Consider the following 14,666-nt stretch of genomic DNA (forward strand, 5'->3'; position numbering starts at 1 on the left):
GTGAGTAAGCGGGACGCCCACGTGCGAAATTTGCGTAACAGGCAGAGTTGCCAGATTGTTTGTGTGTGTTTTGCTGGAAGCTTTTTGAGGGGTTTTTACTGGAAATATTTGGGAAATGGGAAAGTTTTACAGCGATTTCTCATAAATGAATCATTCATATTTGGGGAATAAGAATGGATACTAACCTTTAGAAGGGTATACCGAGTTGCCAAATTTTTTTTCTGCAAGACCAGAAATCATTGAATCATTGGAGTTAACATTCTCTTAGAGATTTCTCAATTGGATTGGAACAACATGCTAAAATATAGTTGATTTGATGTTTCTTTTGGTTGTAAGGAGATTGATGAAATATGTAACTATTCTTGCATTCGACTGTTCTCTACAGGAATTTCTCATACGTGCATCTACCTATTAGTCATATGTGTACTTTTACCTCTATTTTCAGTGACTAAGCCGAGACGCCCTCATGCTAAATTTGAATTAAAGGTAAGCACTTGACTGATCTTTTTGCAATAAGCTTTAGGGTATAATGTATTGGGCAATTGGAAATGTAATATAGTTAAACGATCGGTTTGCTCTAGAAATGGATTGATTTAAATGAGAAAACATAAAGAGGAGTATGTGAGGGGGAAAATACATATAATCAATTTGAATGCCAAATCCACCTCTAAGGATATTCCCACAATAAAACCGCCTACCTCCTGCCAACATTTCTTCTACCCAATCCCCTGGACTTTACGAGTTACTCCCTCAACTGTTTCCCCAGCTAATTTGACCAACTTTCAAGTCGAGATCCCACGCACTGACCAGCTGTGGGACATGCGAGTACGTATCTGGAGAGACTGTGTCTCCGGCTATGGGGGTAGGGGTACGAGTAACCCAATTATCCAGCAGAAACATAAAATGACAATATCCCAAACCCCTACCCATCCTCTTAGCACACTCGATCAACCATTTTAGTGTTAGAAAGTAGCTCACTTTCGATACACTGCACAACAAAGTCACGTTCCATTTCCACTCAAAGCGAAACTCATGGCCAAAAGGGAGGAGAGGAGGAAGGAATGCATGTAATCGAATCTTGAAGACCGAAAAATAAACATGTTAATAATACAATTTTATGATTAATACGAAATGAACTGCAACCAGAGAGGGTGAGGGGGGACTGAAGTGTGAGGCAAGGGAGTGCGAGGAGAGAGATGTAGCAAGAGTTCAACATACATATAAGATGCTGTTTATTGTTGTTGTTGTTTCGTGTTGGAGCGCCGTCGTGGAACAAAGTGCGTGGGCTGTTGTACCGTCGTACCCACCGATGATGAGGATGATGATGATGATGCTGGGAACTCTGAAAAACATGTAGAGGAAGAGGAGAAGAGGAACCACAGATGAGGCAGGGGGGAATCTTGGGATGCAGCTTGGAGCTTATTTATAAATCACGCACATAATGAAATTTCAGCAAGTGGTCGCCGCCGCTGACCGAAATGCAGCGAAAAAATATTCAGCGTTGATGTGGGATACGATCTCTGGGTGTGCCGCCGCCGCACTCCATGATATACAAGGAGCCCCCCCCCCCCCCCCCCCCCCGCCCCCCCTCCCGATGCCCGCCGGTATGGGTCCCGCCATGTGCCATCCCGTAGTTGGATCCTTTTCGTCGTCCGGAATCCTAAAAACCTATGGGTGAGCTAGGACCGTGTATCCACAAACCATCCCGGCCGTATTGCCCCCCCTTAGGTGGTAATGTGTCAACCTGGTAACAAAAACAGTAAATCCTCCGCCTCCCTGCGCCACTCCCCTGTACTCTTAGCCAACGGGCGGCCAAATATGTTAACACCTCTACCCCTCACTACAAGCATTTAAAATTTTTTTCATAAATTAAAGCCGGCCCCCCCACCTAAAATAAGCTACTTTTAGTAATTGGGTCGCCCCATTCAATCCCATTATCCCCCTTGACCTAGTCCCTGGCCTTTCTCAACGCCCAAAAAAATCCCTATGTCCAAACCCATCATTAAACATTTCGTGGTATTTATTAGTTTGTTTAAATTACCCCCTTCATTGCCTCATGGGTGTGTCTAAAGTCATAAATAACAAATAGTAGTATGGGGTCTCAGGTACTCCAGGCCGTAAGGTATCAGTCAAATTGAAAGACTAGATATCTCAAAAGGGAAGTGTGGGTGGCCATATTTCATTGAACACAACTGTATGTAGATATGTGTGTGCATGGAGGCCCTGGACATAAAGCAGCGGCCTGGTTGACATGCCGTCGACATAATGATGAACAGGTCGGTGGCAGCACCAGCCTACCGCACCTCCCACCTGCCCCCCTCCTCTGCCATTGCCACTGTCGTGTTACGCATCAGTCTGCGTTTCACAAAGGGAGGCAGGGCAGGAGACAAAAAAGAGAGGGACACTTGTAGTGCATAAGTAGCCATTAATAGGTGCCACATCTGCATATCATTTTGGGGTCTAGTTTTTACGAGTATTTGGGGCTGTTTTAAATGCCTACAGACCGTGCCGTTTATTTACGATCCACATTTCGGAAGAGTATCGTGTCTGGGGTCTCCCTTGCAACCTCCATCCCCCCCGCCCTTCGTTCTTTCAGAGGATCTCGATCATGACGATGTCGGCGATGACGCGGAGAGGAAGGCTGAACACATTAAAACAAAAAAGGGTTCACATGAATTTCGTTTAATGGCCTCCAAACAGAGCAACATTGTTTTGGGATTGGATTTCAGCTTAATGGCACAAAGCCCCAAGAAATTAGGGCTGCTTAAGAAAGGGCACTCCTCCTGAAAATCCTTTCAAATTTATATGTGAAATGAAACAAAGTTATCATAAAGTACAAGTACCTACAATTATTATCCAATATATGCAATACGTTCTGAAATAAGTATTAAAAGTATGTTCTTAGCATATCCTTGATTTTTTTTATCCCTTTTAGAAGATCTTTCCCTTTCGTGATTGATAGTTATCTCCCTTAAAGTCGCACAAAATTAAAAGTAGTTAAAGGTCAATCCACAATCTTATCCGAGCAACGGAACTGGTTTACCCCCATAGCCCCCATACAGCCCAATGTAAGTTATTTTAGAAATATTTAAGAGTCCACATGAGCGTATAATTAACGGCTATAATGCAGGGCTCTGGCCATAAACCAAGTGATTAACGCCGTCTTAGCAAATGTTCCGATAGATATACAAACAAACCAACTATGGGGGCCAAGAGGGAAACAAATATGAATTTAAAATTCCATACGGTGATACTTTTGCTATTTTTCTATAATTTTCTTAAATATTTTTATTTGGTTTTCGTTTAGTGTCGTTTTGTTTAAATGAATAAATTAATTTAAATTAAGCAATAAGCCAACTAACTAGAGTATCTCTAATAGTTCGCGATATTACGTCTTAAGCGTATTTTTTATTTCTGCGATAACATTTTGATTTGTTTTGGTTTTGGTTTTGGCCTTAGACCCAAGCTGTTCGGAAACTCAATTCGATCGGCCACTCGCATTCTGTTGTCTCGGTAACATTTTAATTTGTCGCCAGCTAAATGCAAATATAAAAAGAATCTATACGAAGCTCGTTAGAGCCGTTTGTTCTGAGCCGACTTCTCCAGATGAACAGTAGCAGATGCCCCATAAATGATCCATGTGCTCCATCTCTGGTGGTTTCGTTGTCTACTTAGCCGCCTCACTGACCAGTTCAATGGAGTCGCCATAACTGAAAGTACAATTATTATTTAGCTTGGGATTCCGCGATGAGTTGACATAAAATGATATGGGACTGGAGAATGGCCTTTTAAGTGGAGTGGAGTGCTGGAGTGGAGGGGATCTCTTGTGGGTGAGCATGGATGGGCATGATGTAAGCTAGCATTAACCCAAATGAGCCACAACTTGGGCTAGGTCGCCCCTTAAGTAGGTCTCATATAGAGGGTTGGGTCTGTGAGAGGTGTTGCATAATTGAAAAGGCTAGAAAGGCTTTTTTTTATTGCTGTGTTATAGTGTATTTTGTGTTAAGCAATTCTTTTTTTTAGTGTATGATTAGATTAGCGTTTCCTTTCCAAGCTCCTCATTAATTCGAAGTCTCTGCAAAGTTAAGAAGACATTGGCAACCGGAAGTTAATGACATTTCGACGCACATATACCAGATGGAGCAGTGAAAGCCGTCACCTTGGAAAATAAATGATTTTGTCAACAGCTTTTCAACATGATTAAGTGGATTTTTTGCCAAGAGACGGAGTGAAGGAGGCAACTGGTAGCAAACTCCAACTTTTGCTGAATATATGTACACATCTTCAGATATGAATGCTTGGTGGTTGAATGGTTATCTTTTCAACCCATCAATATTTTGGATATCGGCGCTATAGGTGCAGAATAAAAATTGAATCCCAATCTAATGGCAATCTAAAGGCTTGCCTAGAGACGAATGTCACATAGAAAATTCCCTTTTCGATTCCACATATCAGTTTAGATTACGATCATATTTATAGATTTTATAGAAATGAACTTTTGCGCAATGTCGCAGCAACCCATACAGGCGCAGGAGAAGAAAAAGAAAATTTGGCGCAAACATGTGATTTACAGCTATATCCTGCAGGAGGAATACGATCCGAAGTCGCAAAAGAACGTAGTGATGGGTATGGGGCTCAGTGAAACAACAATATCATCGGGACCCATAGTCCGGGAGGGGGCTATACTCCACGAGGTGACCGTAATCGACAGCGATGGCGATGTGTTGTACACCACTCAGTTCTTGGCCAGCACCAACGGCAGAGTCACGGCCAGGCTCTTGCCCAAGAGCCTTACTGAGAAGGAGGCGATCAACACCTACTTCATGACAAGGCAGTGCGATCGGGGGGCGAAAAGGTGCACGCCAAAGACAAAGGCCACCTGTGGGTTCTCTAATAAACAAAAAGCCGCAGTCAACGGCCCTTAATGGAGTCGAGTTAATAAGTTATGATACAACAAAAATTTTGAATATTTTTTACTTTTCATGGAATATGTCCTTCAATTAAATTGATTAATGTTTTCTAAATTGCCACATCCTCGTTGATTATCTTCTATCCCTCCACTGCAACCCCACCACAGGACTAAGAAGCAAACTCCGACCGCAACGTTAAATTCGAAACTTTATGCTGACAACTGTGCGAAAATCGAAATTGAAAACAAGGTTGAGGATGAGGTTTAAGTCGTAAAAATACAAGATGAGGATGAGCAGTGGTAAAGGGAGGGTAGAGGAAGGCTAAAAGTCTAGCAGCTGGAAACCGACATTACTTGTGGCAGATCCTGGGCGGTTCCTGACACCTGATGGTGACAACACTGACACTGGAATCATCATTATCACCATCCACATCATCGCTGGCCAGGGGTGCGGTAACTGGCAGACGAAGAGGCGGAGCAGAGGCGATGGCTGTGGCGGTGGCGGTGGCAGTGGCAGATCCATTGGATCCGTTGCTCTTTAGGCCCACAACATTGGCCAACTTTGTTGTGGCCGCCACCGCAGCGGCCATCACAGTGCCATGACGATTGGCCAGCGAATTGTTATTGGCCGCAGCCGGCTTCTGCATCAGTTGATTGGAAGAGTCCAGGCGATTCGAGAGGGATGTATGTCTATTGTTCACCGACTGAAAGGGAGGGAAGGGAGAAAGGTTAATGATAGATCGAATCTCAGAGGAGGATTACTCACTACATTATTGTTGTTGTTCATGCGTCCGCGAATGTTGTAGAGCCCATAGACGAGGGGATTCATGCAGGAGTTGGTCGATGCGAATATAAAGAGGGCCTTGCGCACCAACGAGTTGACCTTGTCCACCGAGGTCTTGTCCAGGGAGTACCACATGCAGATGGTGTAGTACGGCGTCCAGCAGATGATGAACACAATCACAATCGAGATGGTCATCTTGAGAGTGCGCTTCTTGGCCCGACTTAAGACATCATCGTTGGAGCGACGGAATCTCTCGGCAATCACATCCTTGAGGACGCGCTGGCTCTTGCGGTAGATCTCCAGATAGATGGCCCCATAGCAGTAGATGAATACGATCAAAGGAAAGGCATACATGGCGCACATTGTGGCGATCTGATACAGCCAGTTGTCAAAGTCGCTCACAAACGAGTGGAACGTGACGCACTGAAAGTAGCCCCGGACCACGGGATGCTCCTCCAGATGGAAGAGAAAGGCCTGTCAATGAAACCAAACAGAGATGTTAATAATTATATTGGCTACTGGGGGAGGGGGTACTAGCGGCTGGACACTCACCTGCGGAATGCTGCATATGACAGAGCCCATCCAGGCGCAGGCCAGCATGATGCGTCCCCGGTTGTAGGATCGTTGCAACGGCTTCAGTATAGCATAGTATCTAAAAAGCGAGAGAGGAATGGTGAGAGCGTTGAGAAAACTTCGATTGACACTTGGAGCCGCCTTATCTGGCTATCAATTTGGTCCATTAGCGACAGTCAACGGAGCAGACTCGGTAACAGACAGGGGGATAGGACTCACCTGTCTAGCGATATGCAGACCATCACAAAGCTGGACAAGTACAGTCCGAACACGCGAAAGAAGCTCATGAGACGGCACATCAGATCGGTGGAGCGCCATTGGACTGTCCAGGCCCACGCAATCTCCAGCGGCATCAGCAGCAACGTCACCATTAGATCGGCAATGGCCAAATGCATTAGCATGATATCAATCCGCAAGGGACCACGCAGTCGCCGCTTCGTCAGCAGATACAGCACTGTGCTGTTGCCAATTGTTGAGATCACAAAGAGTATGCTGGAATCGAAAGGAAATCCCATATAAAGAGAGGATGAACATATCAAGCTCCATGGGAGGAGGAGCCAGGGCAAAAGGTTCGGGCAACGGATCAATTGGTGAGTGGAAAATTAAAAAAGTTTTCCCGAATGGTAAAGTGGGTGTCTCTGCGAGTATGGAATGTGTGGGATAAGTAGGTCAGATGGAAGTCTAGCCACGGAAAGGTAAATTGAATGAGGAAAACGAATTGTCTGCCATAAAGTTCTCGAAGATCAGTTGTAGACAATCAGAGCTTGGCTCTGTTTCAATTAATTTCCTGTTAATGCGATCAGCGAATGAGTATCGAAATTGTGTACACTAGATCACGTACCCAGGGAGGAGGAGTTTTTCGTACATCCACTAATTTATGCAATTAATCAGTGGATGATCTCTAGATTTTGTGCAGACACTCTGGAGATTGATCCCCACCTAAATTGTCTCCTTAAGGTCAGTGATTGCTGCTTGATTTCTCTTTTAAGAGGAGAAAATCTTCTTTAGTTAAAATATAGGGAAAATTTAAATTATTGCACTAAAATATTCCTATATAAATTATAGTTCCCAGTATTATAACACAATAAATATATGTATCCGACTTTAAACACAATTATAAAATATTTCACTTTGTGAAACACTTTCTACGTCTTGAATTGAAGAGCAGCTCTTAATCAATTTTGTAAATCTTTTGCAATTTGAAAAACGTGAACCCTAGGCTTGAACTACAGCGTTCAAATTCCAAGTGAAAATTATTAAATCAGACAGACAGACAGCCAGAAGGGACAGTCAGTGATGATGAGCAAAGGCATGATTTATAAATATTTGTAACGAAAATTTCAATCTAAGCCGGAGACAGAGACAGCATCGACACCTACATCTACACAGCGATTGATAGATACGTTTAGAAAGCAGCGACAAAAGAAGGCTAGAGATAGTGTGTGCCAAAGCTTATCAAAGTGACTTGATGTGGAAACTCAGAGAATATATATATTCTGGTCATAGAAACAATTCAAACGATGCTGGATCGATGTATCGGAGCACTCACCTGTATACTGTGATGGACAGACGATGGCCATCGTTGAAGATCATATCCTTGGATAGGTGCATTGTGCCGTTGGTATTGTTGACGTTGGACCAATCCTTGAGTATGCGATGATCATAGACAACCTCATTTATCTCACTAGAATGGGCCATCTTCACATCGACTAAATCAATTTATCGATTCACTTTCGTTGCTTTTTTTTTTGTTCTTTATTTTGGAATAGTTCTTCTAATTGTATTTTAATTATTATTTTTTTCTGTATATTAAAAATAGAATTTGTTATTAAATAAATGTTCAATTTATCAACGAAGCCACGAAAGTATAGAAGTATAGAATGCACACTTAACTTCTACTATTTTGGAGAATTTCAATGTATTTTTATGTTATTTATTTTTAAGGTATTTATTAGCATACATAGTCTTCACATAGTCTGTTTAGCTTCAGGAAAAACGTGTTTATAGAAGCACCAAACCGGAATTTGTTTACAGTTTTATTTATGATTTCCCACTGTAATAAATGAAGCTATTTTCAGTTGGCAACTGTTCCTATTCGACTGCCCTGCGGTGTTCGGTTGCAGGACAAGAAAGTGTTTGTTTTCAGGAATTATATTACTTTTTTTTATGGGGGGCCTGTCATTTTATTACTAAATATATTTTATTGTATTTATTTTGCGTTGCATTAATTACGAGCGTATTTGTCGTTGCGCTCGTTTAACAGCCGCTCGAGATTATCAGATAATACGAGCACAAACAGAATGTGGACTCCTGGAAAGTCCTCTCTCGGCACCCGAACTGAATTGAGTTAATTTAATCGAATTCTACTCGATGCCGGATTGTGTGTTTTTCTTTGATAAGTTCAAGAAAATTTGTATTTTTCTTTGTTTTGTCATTATGGTTCGGTTCGGTTTTGATTTTCGTTTTTGGATTTTCTTGTTGCATGAAGATCACAGAGCGCTGCGACCTTAAACTAATTACTCGAACACTCCCTTGCCCGCACACATTGCGGAATATTTTCCATTTCCAAGTGATAATAATAAAAATTCCACTTATGCTGTGCTGTGCTCTGTGCCGTGTCGTGTCTTTCGCAGCATTAGTACAACAATAATTATAGTGGAGAGCATCTCGCTGCCTTATTAATCTGTTAATCAATTGCGCTCAATCGAACGGTACGGTCGCTCACTCAATTGAACAGCGACAAATTGTTCTCCACAGCATCCCAATCCTTGAGTCGGAATGGGAATTGTTTACGGTCTTTTTGTTTGGGCGCGCCGCGTTTGATGCCTTTTGAACTTAGCATTTTAATAGGCGAACACACACATAATTAAACAAGTTTTGTAGTAAATTTGAGAATTTCTGAAGCAACCCCCACCCAAAGTTCAACCAAGTGCTGTAACAGCTCTAGATATAACCCTGCGATTCAACTAGTTTCCACTAGCAATAAGTGTCAATTAATCACTTTTAATCTATATACATGTTGTGGGCATAATCATTGATTACGAGTACGCGTACGTGCTCTATAATTTCTTTTCTTCTAAATACATTTTCCTATATGTACTTAAATATTTTGTTTGCATTTATTTTCCTCTCATTTTGTGATTTCCGTTTTGTTCTGTGTTTTCTAAACACGCGGGCGCACCGTGAACGCGAATAGTATACTTATTACATACTGTAAAGATCGAAAAAGTTTTAAATAATTTACACGTTTTTTGCACACCTTTCGCAACACTGCCGATCGGCTTACAGCCCTTTTTTGCCGCCTGCCCACGCACACCCCACACGCACACACATACACGCGTTTGTATCGTTATCGATAGCTCATTTGGGCAATTCTCAATTATGGGCTAACGGTACACGGCTCTGTTATTTTTTTTCGATTTCCACCGAACGGCGAGCAGGAACTGACTAAACGGGCAAGGCGGCGGCTGCGGCTGCTGTGCCACTGCCTGCTGCCGTGAAATCGAAATCTCGACAACAACTGATAATCTAATAAAGAGAGAGAAGTACAAGTACAACAAAAAAGTGCGACTCGGGCGTCTTCTAGTTGGCAATGCCGCTGCCCCGCGATAACGGTAGCAGCGTCGGGCGACCCCAATTGTGTGTGCTGCTCGCGCCTGTTTTGTGTGTGTGTGAGTGTGTGCCGGCAAGTCCGCCCGCATAAAATTTCACATTAATCAATGCGTGTGTGTGTGTGTAAATTCAAAGTTCAACGCAAGGCCCGGCCCAGCCGGCTCCCAATCTATCTGTCTGCCAGCCTGCCTCCCGATCGCCATATGTCTCTACTTTTTGCTCATCTTTTCGGTTATCAGGCAGGGTGCCAAAAAAAAAATAAAATTAAATTAAATGAAACATCATTAAATTTAATATTACTTTATGGTCTTATCTGTTGTCTGGGTGGCGGCACGGCAAGTCTTGACTTTCCCTCCTGATGATACAAATATTCGGACTTTCAGCCGCTGCGCAGTTTATCCTTTTCCCGAAGATTTCAGCACTTGTGGATTCGTCGAGCAACCACTGTCATCTGCCGGCAGCCCTATGCCAAGGCTAACGATTTAACCTACGGCTAAACGGGCTCCTGCGAACTGACGGCGAGTCGCAATTGCAAAAACTGGCACCAAACCGTTCATTAAATCTAATGAGGGGCAGCACTGTTTGGTTCAACAAAAGGATTTTCATTTCAAGTTCATGTTCAGGGTCTGTGTGGCACCCGCTTTTGTATGCTATGAATGTGTATGGGTGTGCGTGCTGGTCGCGCTATCAAGATGCACCTGGCGCACTTGATAAGACGGTCAATCTGTCAATTACAACGAATGAGCATGTGGCATTGAGTACATGATCGAAATGGTATGAAAATCAGCTTTAAAAGTGGGAATTTGGCTTTGCAACAACATAGACTTTGGATAGACTCTGGATTAGCTTTCATATTTAATCAAATATCATAGCCTTACGGGCATTAGTGTTTATTTTATGTATCAATCTGCTTGCGAGCCTCTGTGAAATAAGTTGACAGCCCCTTTGTTTTTCGTATCAAAATATATAATTTATTGGTATCAAAATATATGAAAAGGACGGCCCCAACGGGCCACGCACAGGCCAGTATGGCCTATGGTTGTCAAGATGTATCAAAATATAAATTTTTCTTATCAAAATATATAGTAATTTTGTGCCCGAGCTCAAGCCAGAGCCCGAGCCGCAGCTCTAATTGAAGCGCAAGCAAATCTGCAACCAGTGTGGAACTTGGAGTAAGGAGATGACGACTTGGGGGAATCCATGGAATCTATATTGGCCAGCTAGATGGAATGGACTCATTACTAGAACGGTAATTAAATAGTTTCTTACAAAACGAACCTTTATGTTGTTTTGGGTATTCGAGTTAAATTGGACAGTGGAAATAGTGGATTGGGAACTGCACTGGTTGGTGTATTGGTACTTTGGAGTTTGGACGAACAGGGAGGACAGCCATCCGTTGAATCTACTGGATGGGTGTGAGTGCACTGGTTGGTGCATTTGGACTTTGGAGTTTCGACGAACAGGGAGGTCAGCCATCCTTTGAATCTGTTGGATTGGTATGAGTGCACTGGTTGGTGTATTGGTACTTTGGAGTTTGGACGAAGAGGAAGGACAGCCATCCGTTGAATCTGTTGGATTGGTGTGAGTGCACTTAGTACTCGAACGGGAATCAAATAACTTCTTTCAAAACGAACCTTTTTGTATATGAACAGTTGAAATGGGAAGGAACGACACATTTCGCAACATCTAAAAAAAAGGTATTATATAAAATAAATTATATTAATGAAAAAAAGAAATTTTGCTCACGGTTTTGTTTTTTTTTTTTCAAACTTTTCACTTTAAACCTAAATTATTAAAAAAAAATTCACTTTAAACTTAAATTATTAAAAAAAATTCACTTTTCACTTAATATCTAGAAAAAATAATTCTGAAATAAAACTTTTGTAAAATTTAGAATTTTTAGTTACTCTCTTGCCTGCCCTAGCATTACTGATAATTTTTCAGTAATTCCACACGATGTCGAATTTGACAGCTGGTCGGGCATGGGTTGCTAGTTTCGAGGTTTTTTGTATGAAATTTGGGGATACAGTCTTTTGATAAAATAAACAAGGTATTCGGAGCGAAAGTTGTTTGTTGCTGATTGTATATATGTAGCTACATATATATGCATTTCCGTTGAAAATTTCAAGCTAGCTCCCTCTTTCGGCAGGTGCCTGCGTTACGAAACATGTAAACATTATCTACATGGAAAGGCGGTATATTTCATAGATAAATTCACGGTCACACTGGTTTACATGTGCTTCGAAATCAAAATAAATTAATATTCAAAATGCTACGGAAATCAAAGAAACAGCCACAAACAGTGGCGGATAAAGTCAGCAAACTGCTGGCCCATCCCAATGGCAGCGATTCGGAGGAGGACTCTGACTTTGATGTGGCCACAGGGCCGCGCGTTGTGGATTTCGAGCAAGACGAATACGATCTGCCCGATGCTCGCAGCACGGATATTCGCAAGCGGAATGTGAAGCTGCTGTCGGAGCAGAGTGAGCGCTACAAGGGAAAGATCAGCAGTCGGAAGGAACTGGAGGAACTGGAGGAACAGGATGACCAGAGCGAGGAGGAGGTGCCCTATGAGGACAGCGACAGCGATGAAGATAATGCACTAGCATCCATTAATCAGAAGCTAAAATCTGGAACCCAAGAATCAGCGCACAGCGGAGAAGAGGATGATGAAGAATTCGACGACAACGACGACACTGAAGAAGAATTCGACGACGACGACGACACTGATGAACAATTCGACGACGACGACACTGATGTAGAGGCTGATGATAGCATCGAACCCTCTGATATCATGTCGAAATCGAATCCCCAAGCTGAAATCCAAAAAGGTCTCTGCGTCCAGAACCAACTACGCATCTGGGAGCGTCTCCTCGAGCTGCGCATCAACACACAAAAGGTCACCAGCAAAGCGAATCAGCTGCCACCGCCCGAGACCCTCAAAACCCTTGGCGCCGAGAACGAGGAACTCCAGTCGGTGCTGAGCGAGGCCAAGGAACGCTCCTCGAAACTGCTGCAACAGCTGCTGGCCCTGCAAACGGCACTCAGTCAACAGAACTCAGAGACAAGGAAATCGGTCAAGCGAAAGACAGTGTCATCGGAGGAGACAGAACCACCATTGAAAGTCTTTGCGAATGTACTGCAAAGCAATTTCCTGAACATGACGGGCTACCGCAATGAAGTGCTGCTGAAGTGGGACGATCGCACGAAACTTCTGACGCCAGGAGCGGGTCTGAAGCGAAAGTCGCTGCAGGAGGACTACGACATCATCAAGAAGATCGGCAGTGCCCTGGCCAATCGGGAGGCACTCGTCGAGAAATCCCAGACGCTGAAGAGCAACCAGCCGGAGAAGCAGCAGCAAGAGAACGATCCTCAACCGCAGCGGCAGCCCCATGTCTACGACGACAGCGACTTTTACCATCAGCAGCTGCGTGAATTGATTGAATACAAGGCCAGCACCTCGTCCAACATGAGTGAGATCACAAAGCAGTTTGTGGAGCTCCAAAAGTTGCGTCAGAAGATGAAAAAGAAGGTCGACACCAGAGCCAGCAAAGGGCGAAAGTTGCGGTAAGTAATTAAAGTAATTGAGTTAAAACATCTACTAATCCCCCTGTTTTTCTTCCAGTTATGTGGTGCACAATAAGCTCACTAATTTCATGGCTCCCAACGAGGCTACCGAGTGGACGGAAAGCTCCAAATCCGAGTTGTATAAATCGTTGTTTGTCTAGCAAAATATATCTAAATTTCCTATAGATTATTCATATTCTTTCCATTTGAACATTTGAGTATCGTTGAACAAACAAATCGAAATCGTCAAGTGCACTACGATATTATCTGGAACACTTTCAGGACATATGTGTCCCTGAAAGGATAGTTCTTGCTGAGAAATTGTTCAATTGGTATTTCTCCTGAAATAGGGCAGAGATTTCTGAGAAACTTTTAATTCTACATATCTCTATGCATCAAAGTTTTGGTTGGACTTTTCTATGTAGGCTTAAAAATCCCCGAAGATCAAAAGATGTCTAGCTTTATTTATCAGATTTAAAATACTACGGAAAATGTTCCGAGATAACTGTTTCTTTGTCTTTCTGTGGCTGTCGCTTTGATCATTTTAAACCCCCAAATATTTTAAAATTAATTCTAATTAAAATGAGTGACCAATTGGATTGAATTTGAGTTTTATTTATTTTATATATTTATGTATATTTTCGCTTTTCGTTTGCTTTTTATTTTTAACTGCTTAATTTTTGTATGTTCAACATTTTCATTTTCGTTTCGTTATTTTATTTGCGTGTCAACTGGGATAAATTATGTATATGTATCCACCAAATGCTGCATAACAAATATGGCTTGAATATAACCGCAAATGTACAATCAGAACCGCTTCATAACCGTTTCGTTTAGTGGGTTTCGTTTTTAGTGGGTGTGTTGGTTGTTTTGTTGTTGTGTGGGTGTGTAAGGAGGATTATATTATGTACTATTTTGCTGCTGGCTTTTCAGAGTTAGCATTTTTATTTTATTTATATTTATATAATTTGTTAATATATTAAACTAGTTTTCCACATGACTCTTGACTTGGTATTCGTTTAAATTACTTTGCTAGTGTTTTCGTTATTTTACTGGGACTTGTTCCTTCTCTCTTCTTCGTTATTTGTTCTTGTTGTTTTTTTTTCAATTATAAAATTCTCTTTATTTTATCTACCATATATGGTTTTGTTTTGCATTCTTTTCTTAGTATTTTCGTCGTCTAAGTCATTGTTTAGTTATACATACGTTAAATTCATATAT

At 42.2% G+C, this 14,666-nt stretch overlaps 3 protein-coding genes across 5 annotated transcripts; 1 reads left to right on the top strand and 2 right to left on the bottom strand.

Annotated features, from left to right (window-relative positions):
- Positions 1–3,271: 3,271 nt before the first annotated feature.
- Positions 3,272–9,734, bottom strand: LOC111074160 (gonadotropin-releasing hormone receptor). 3 transcript variants are annotated; one of them, XM_022366839.2, is made up of 7 exons: positions 9,526–9,734; positions 7,816–8,068; positions 6,486–6,758; positions 6,246–6,345; positions 5,676–6,167; positions 5,264–5,613; positions 3,273–3,710 (listed from the first exon to the last, which is right to left on the bottom strand). In XM_022366839.2, exons 2-7 carry the CDS (start codon positions 7,962–7,964, stop codon positions 3,668–3,670), a joined length of 1,407 nt encoding a protein of 468 aa, XP_022222531.2. In that variant the 5' UTR covers positions 7,965–8,068; positions 9,526–9,734; the 3' UTR covers positions 3,273–3,667. The 3 variants fall into 3 exon arrangements, with proteins under 3 accessions (XP_022222532.2, XP_022222531.2, XP_022222533.2); XM_022366840.2 differs by lacking the exon at positions 9,526–9,734 and having other exon boundaries at positions 3,272–3,710; positions 5,679–6,167; XM_022366841.2 differs by lacking the exon at positions 9,526–9,734 and having other exon boundaries at positions 5,259–5,613.
- Positions 9,735–10,831: 1,097 nt separating this feature from the next.
- Positions 10,832–11,763, bottom strand: LOC111074183. Its single transcript, XM_022366884.2, has 4 exons — positions 11,625–11,763; positions 11,513–11,564; positions 11,157–11,446; positions 10,832–11,098 (listed from the first exon to the last, which is right to left on the bottom strand). The coding sequence occupies exons 2-4, from the start codon at positions 11,562–11,564 to the stop codon at positions 10,982–10,984; spliced, it is 459 nt and encodes a 152-aa protein (XP_022222576.2). The 5' UTR covers positions 11,625–11,763; the 3' UTR covers positions 10,832–10,981.
- A 187-nt stretch (positions 11,764–11,950) lies between these two features.
- LOC111074182 (protein Aatf) lies at positions 11,951–14,042 on the top strand. The gene is made up of 2 exons (XM_022366883.2): positions 11,951–13,445; positions 13,504–14,042. Exons 1-2 carry the CDS (start codon positions 12,148–12,150, stop codon positions 13,604–13,606), a joined length of 1,401 nt encoding a protein of 466 aa, XP_022222575.1. The 5' UTR covers positions 11,951–12,147; the 3' UTR covers positions 13,607–14,042.
- The last annotated feature ends 624 nt before the right edge of the window (positions 14,043–14,666 follow it).

The sequence above is a fragment of the Drosophila obscura genome, unplaced genomic scaffold (genome assembly GCF_018151105.1).
Source record: "Drosophila obscura isolate BZ-5 IFL unplaced genomic scaffold, ASM1815110v1 contig_179, whole genome shotgun sequence".
NCBI lineage: Eukaryota > Metazoa > Arthropoda > Insecta > Diptera > Drosophilidae > Drosophila > Drosophila obscura.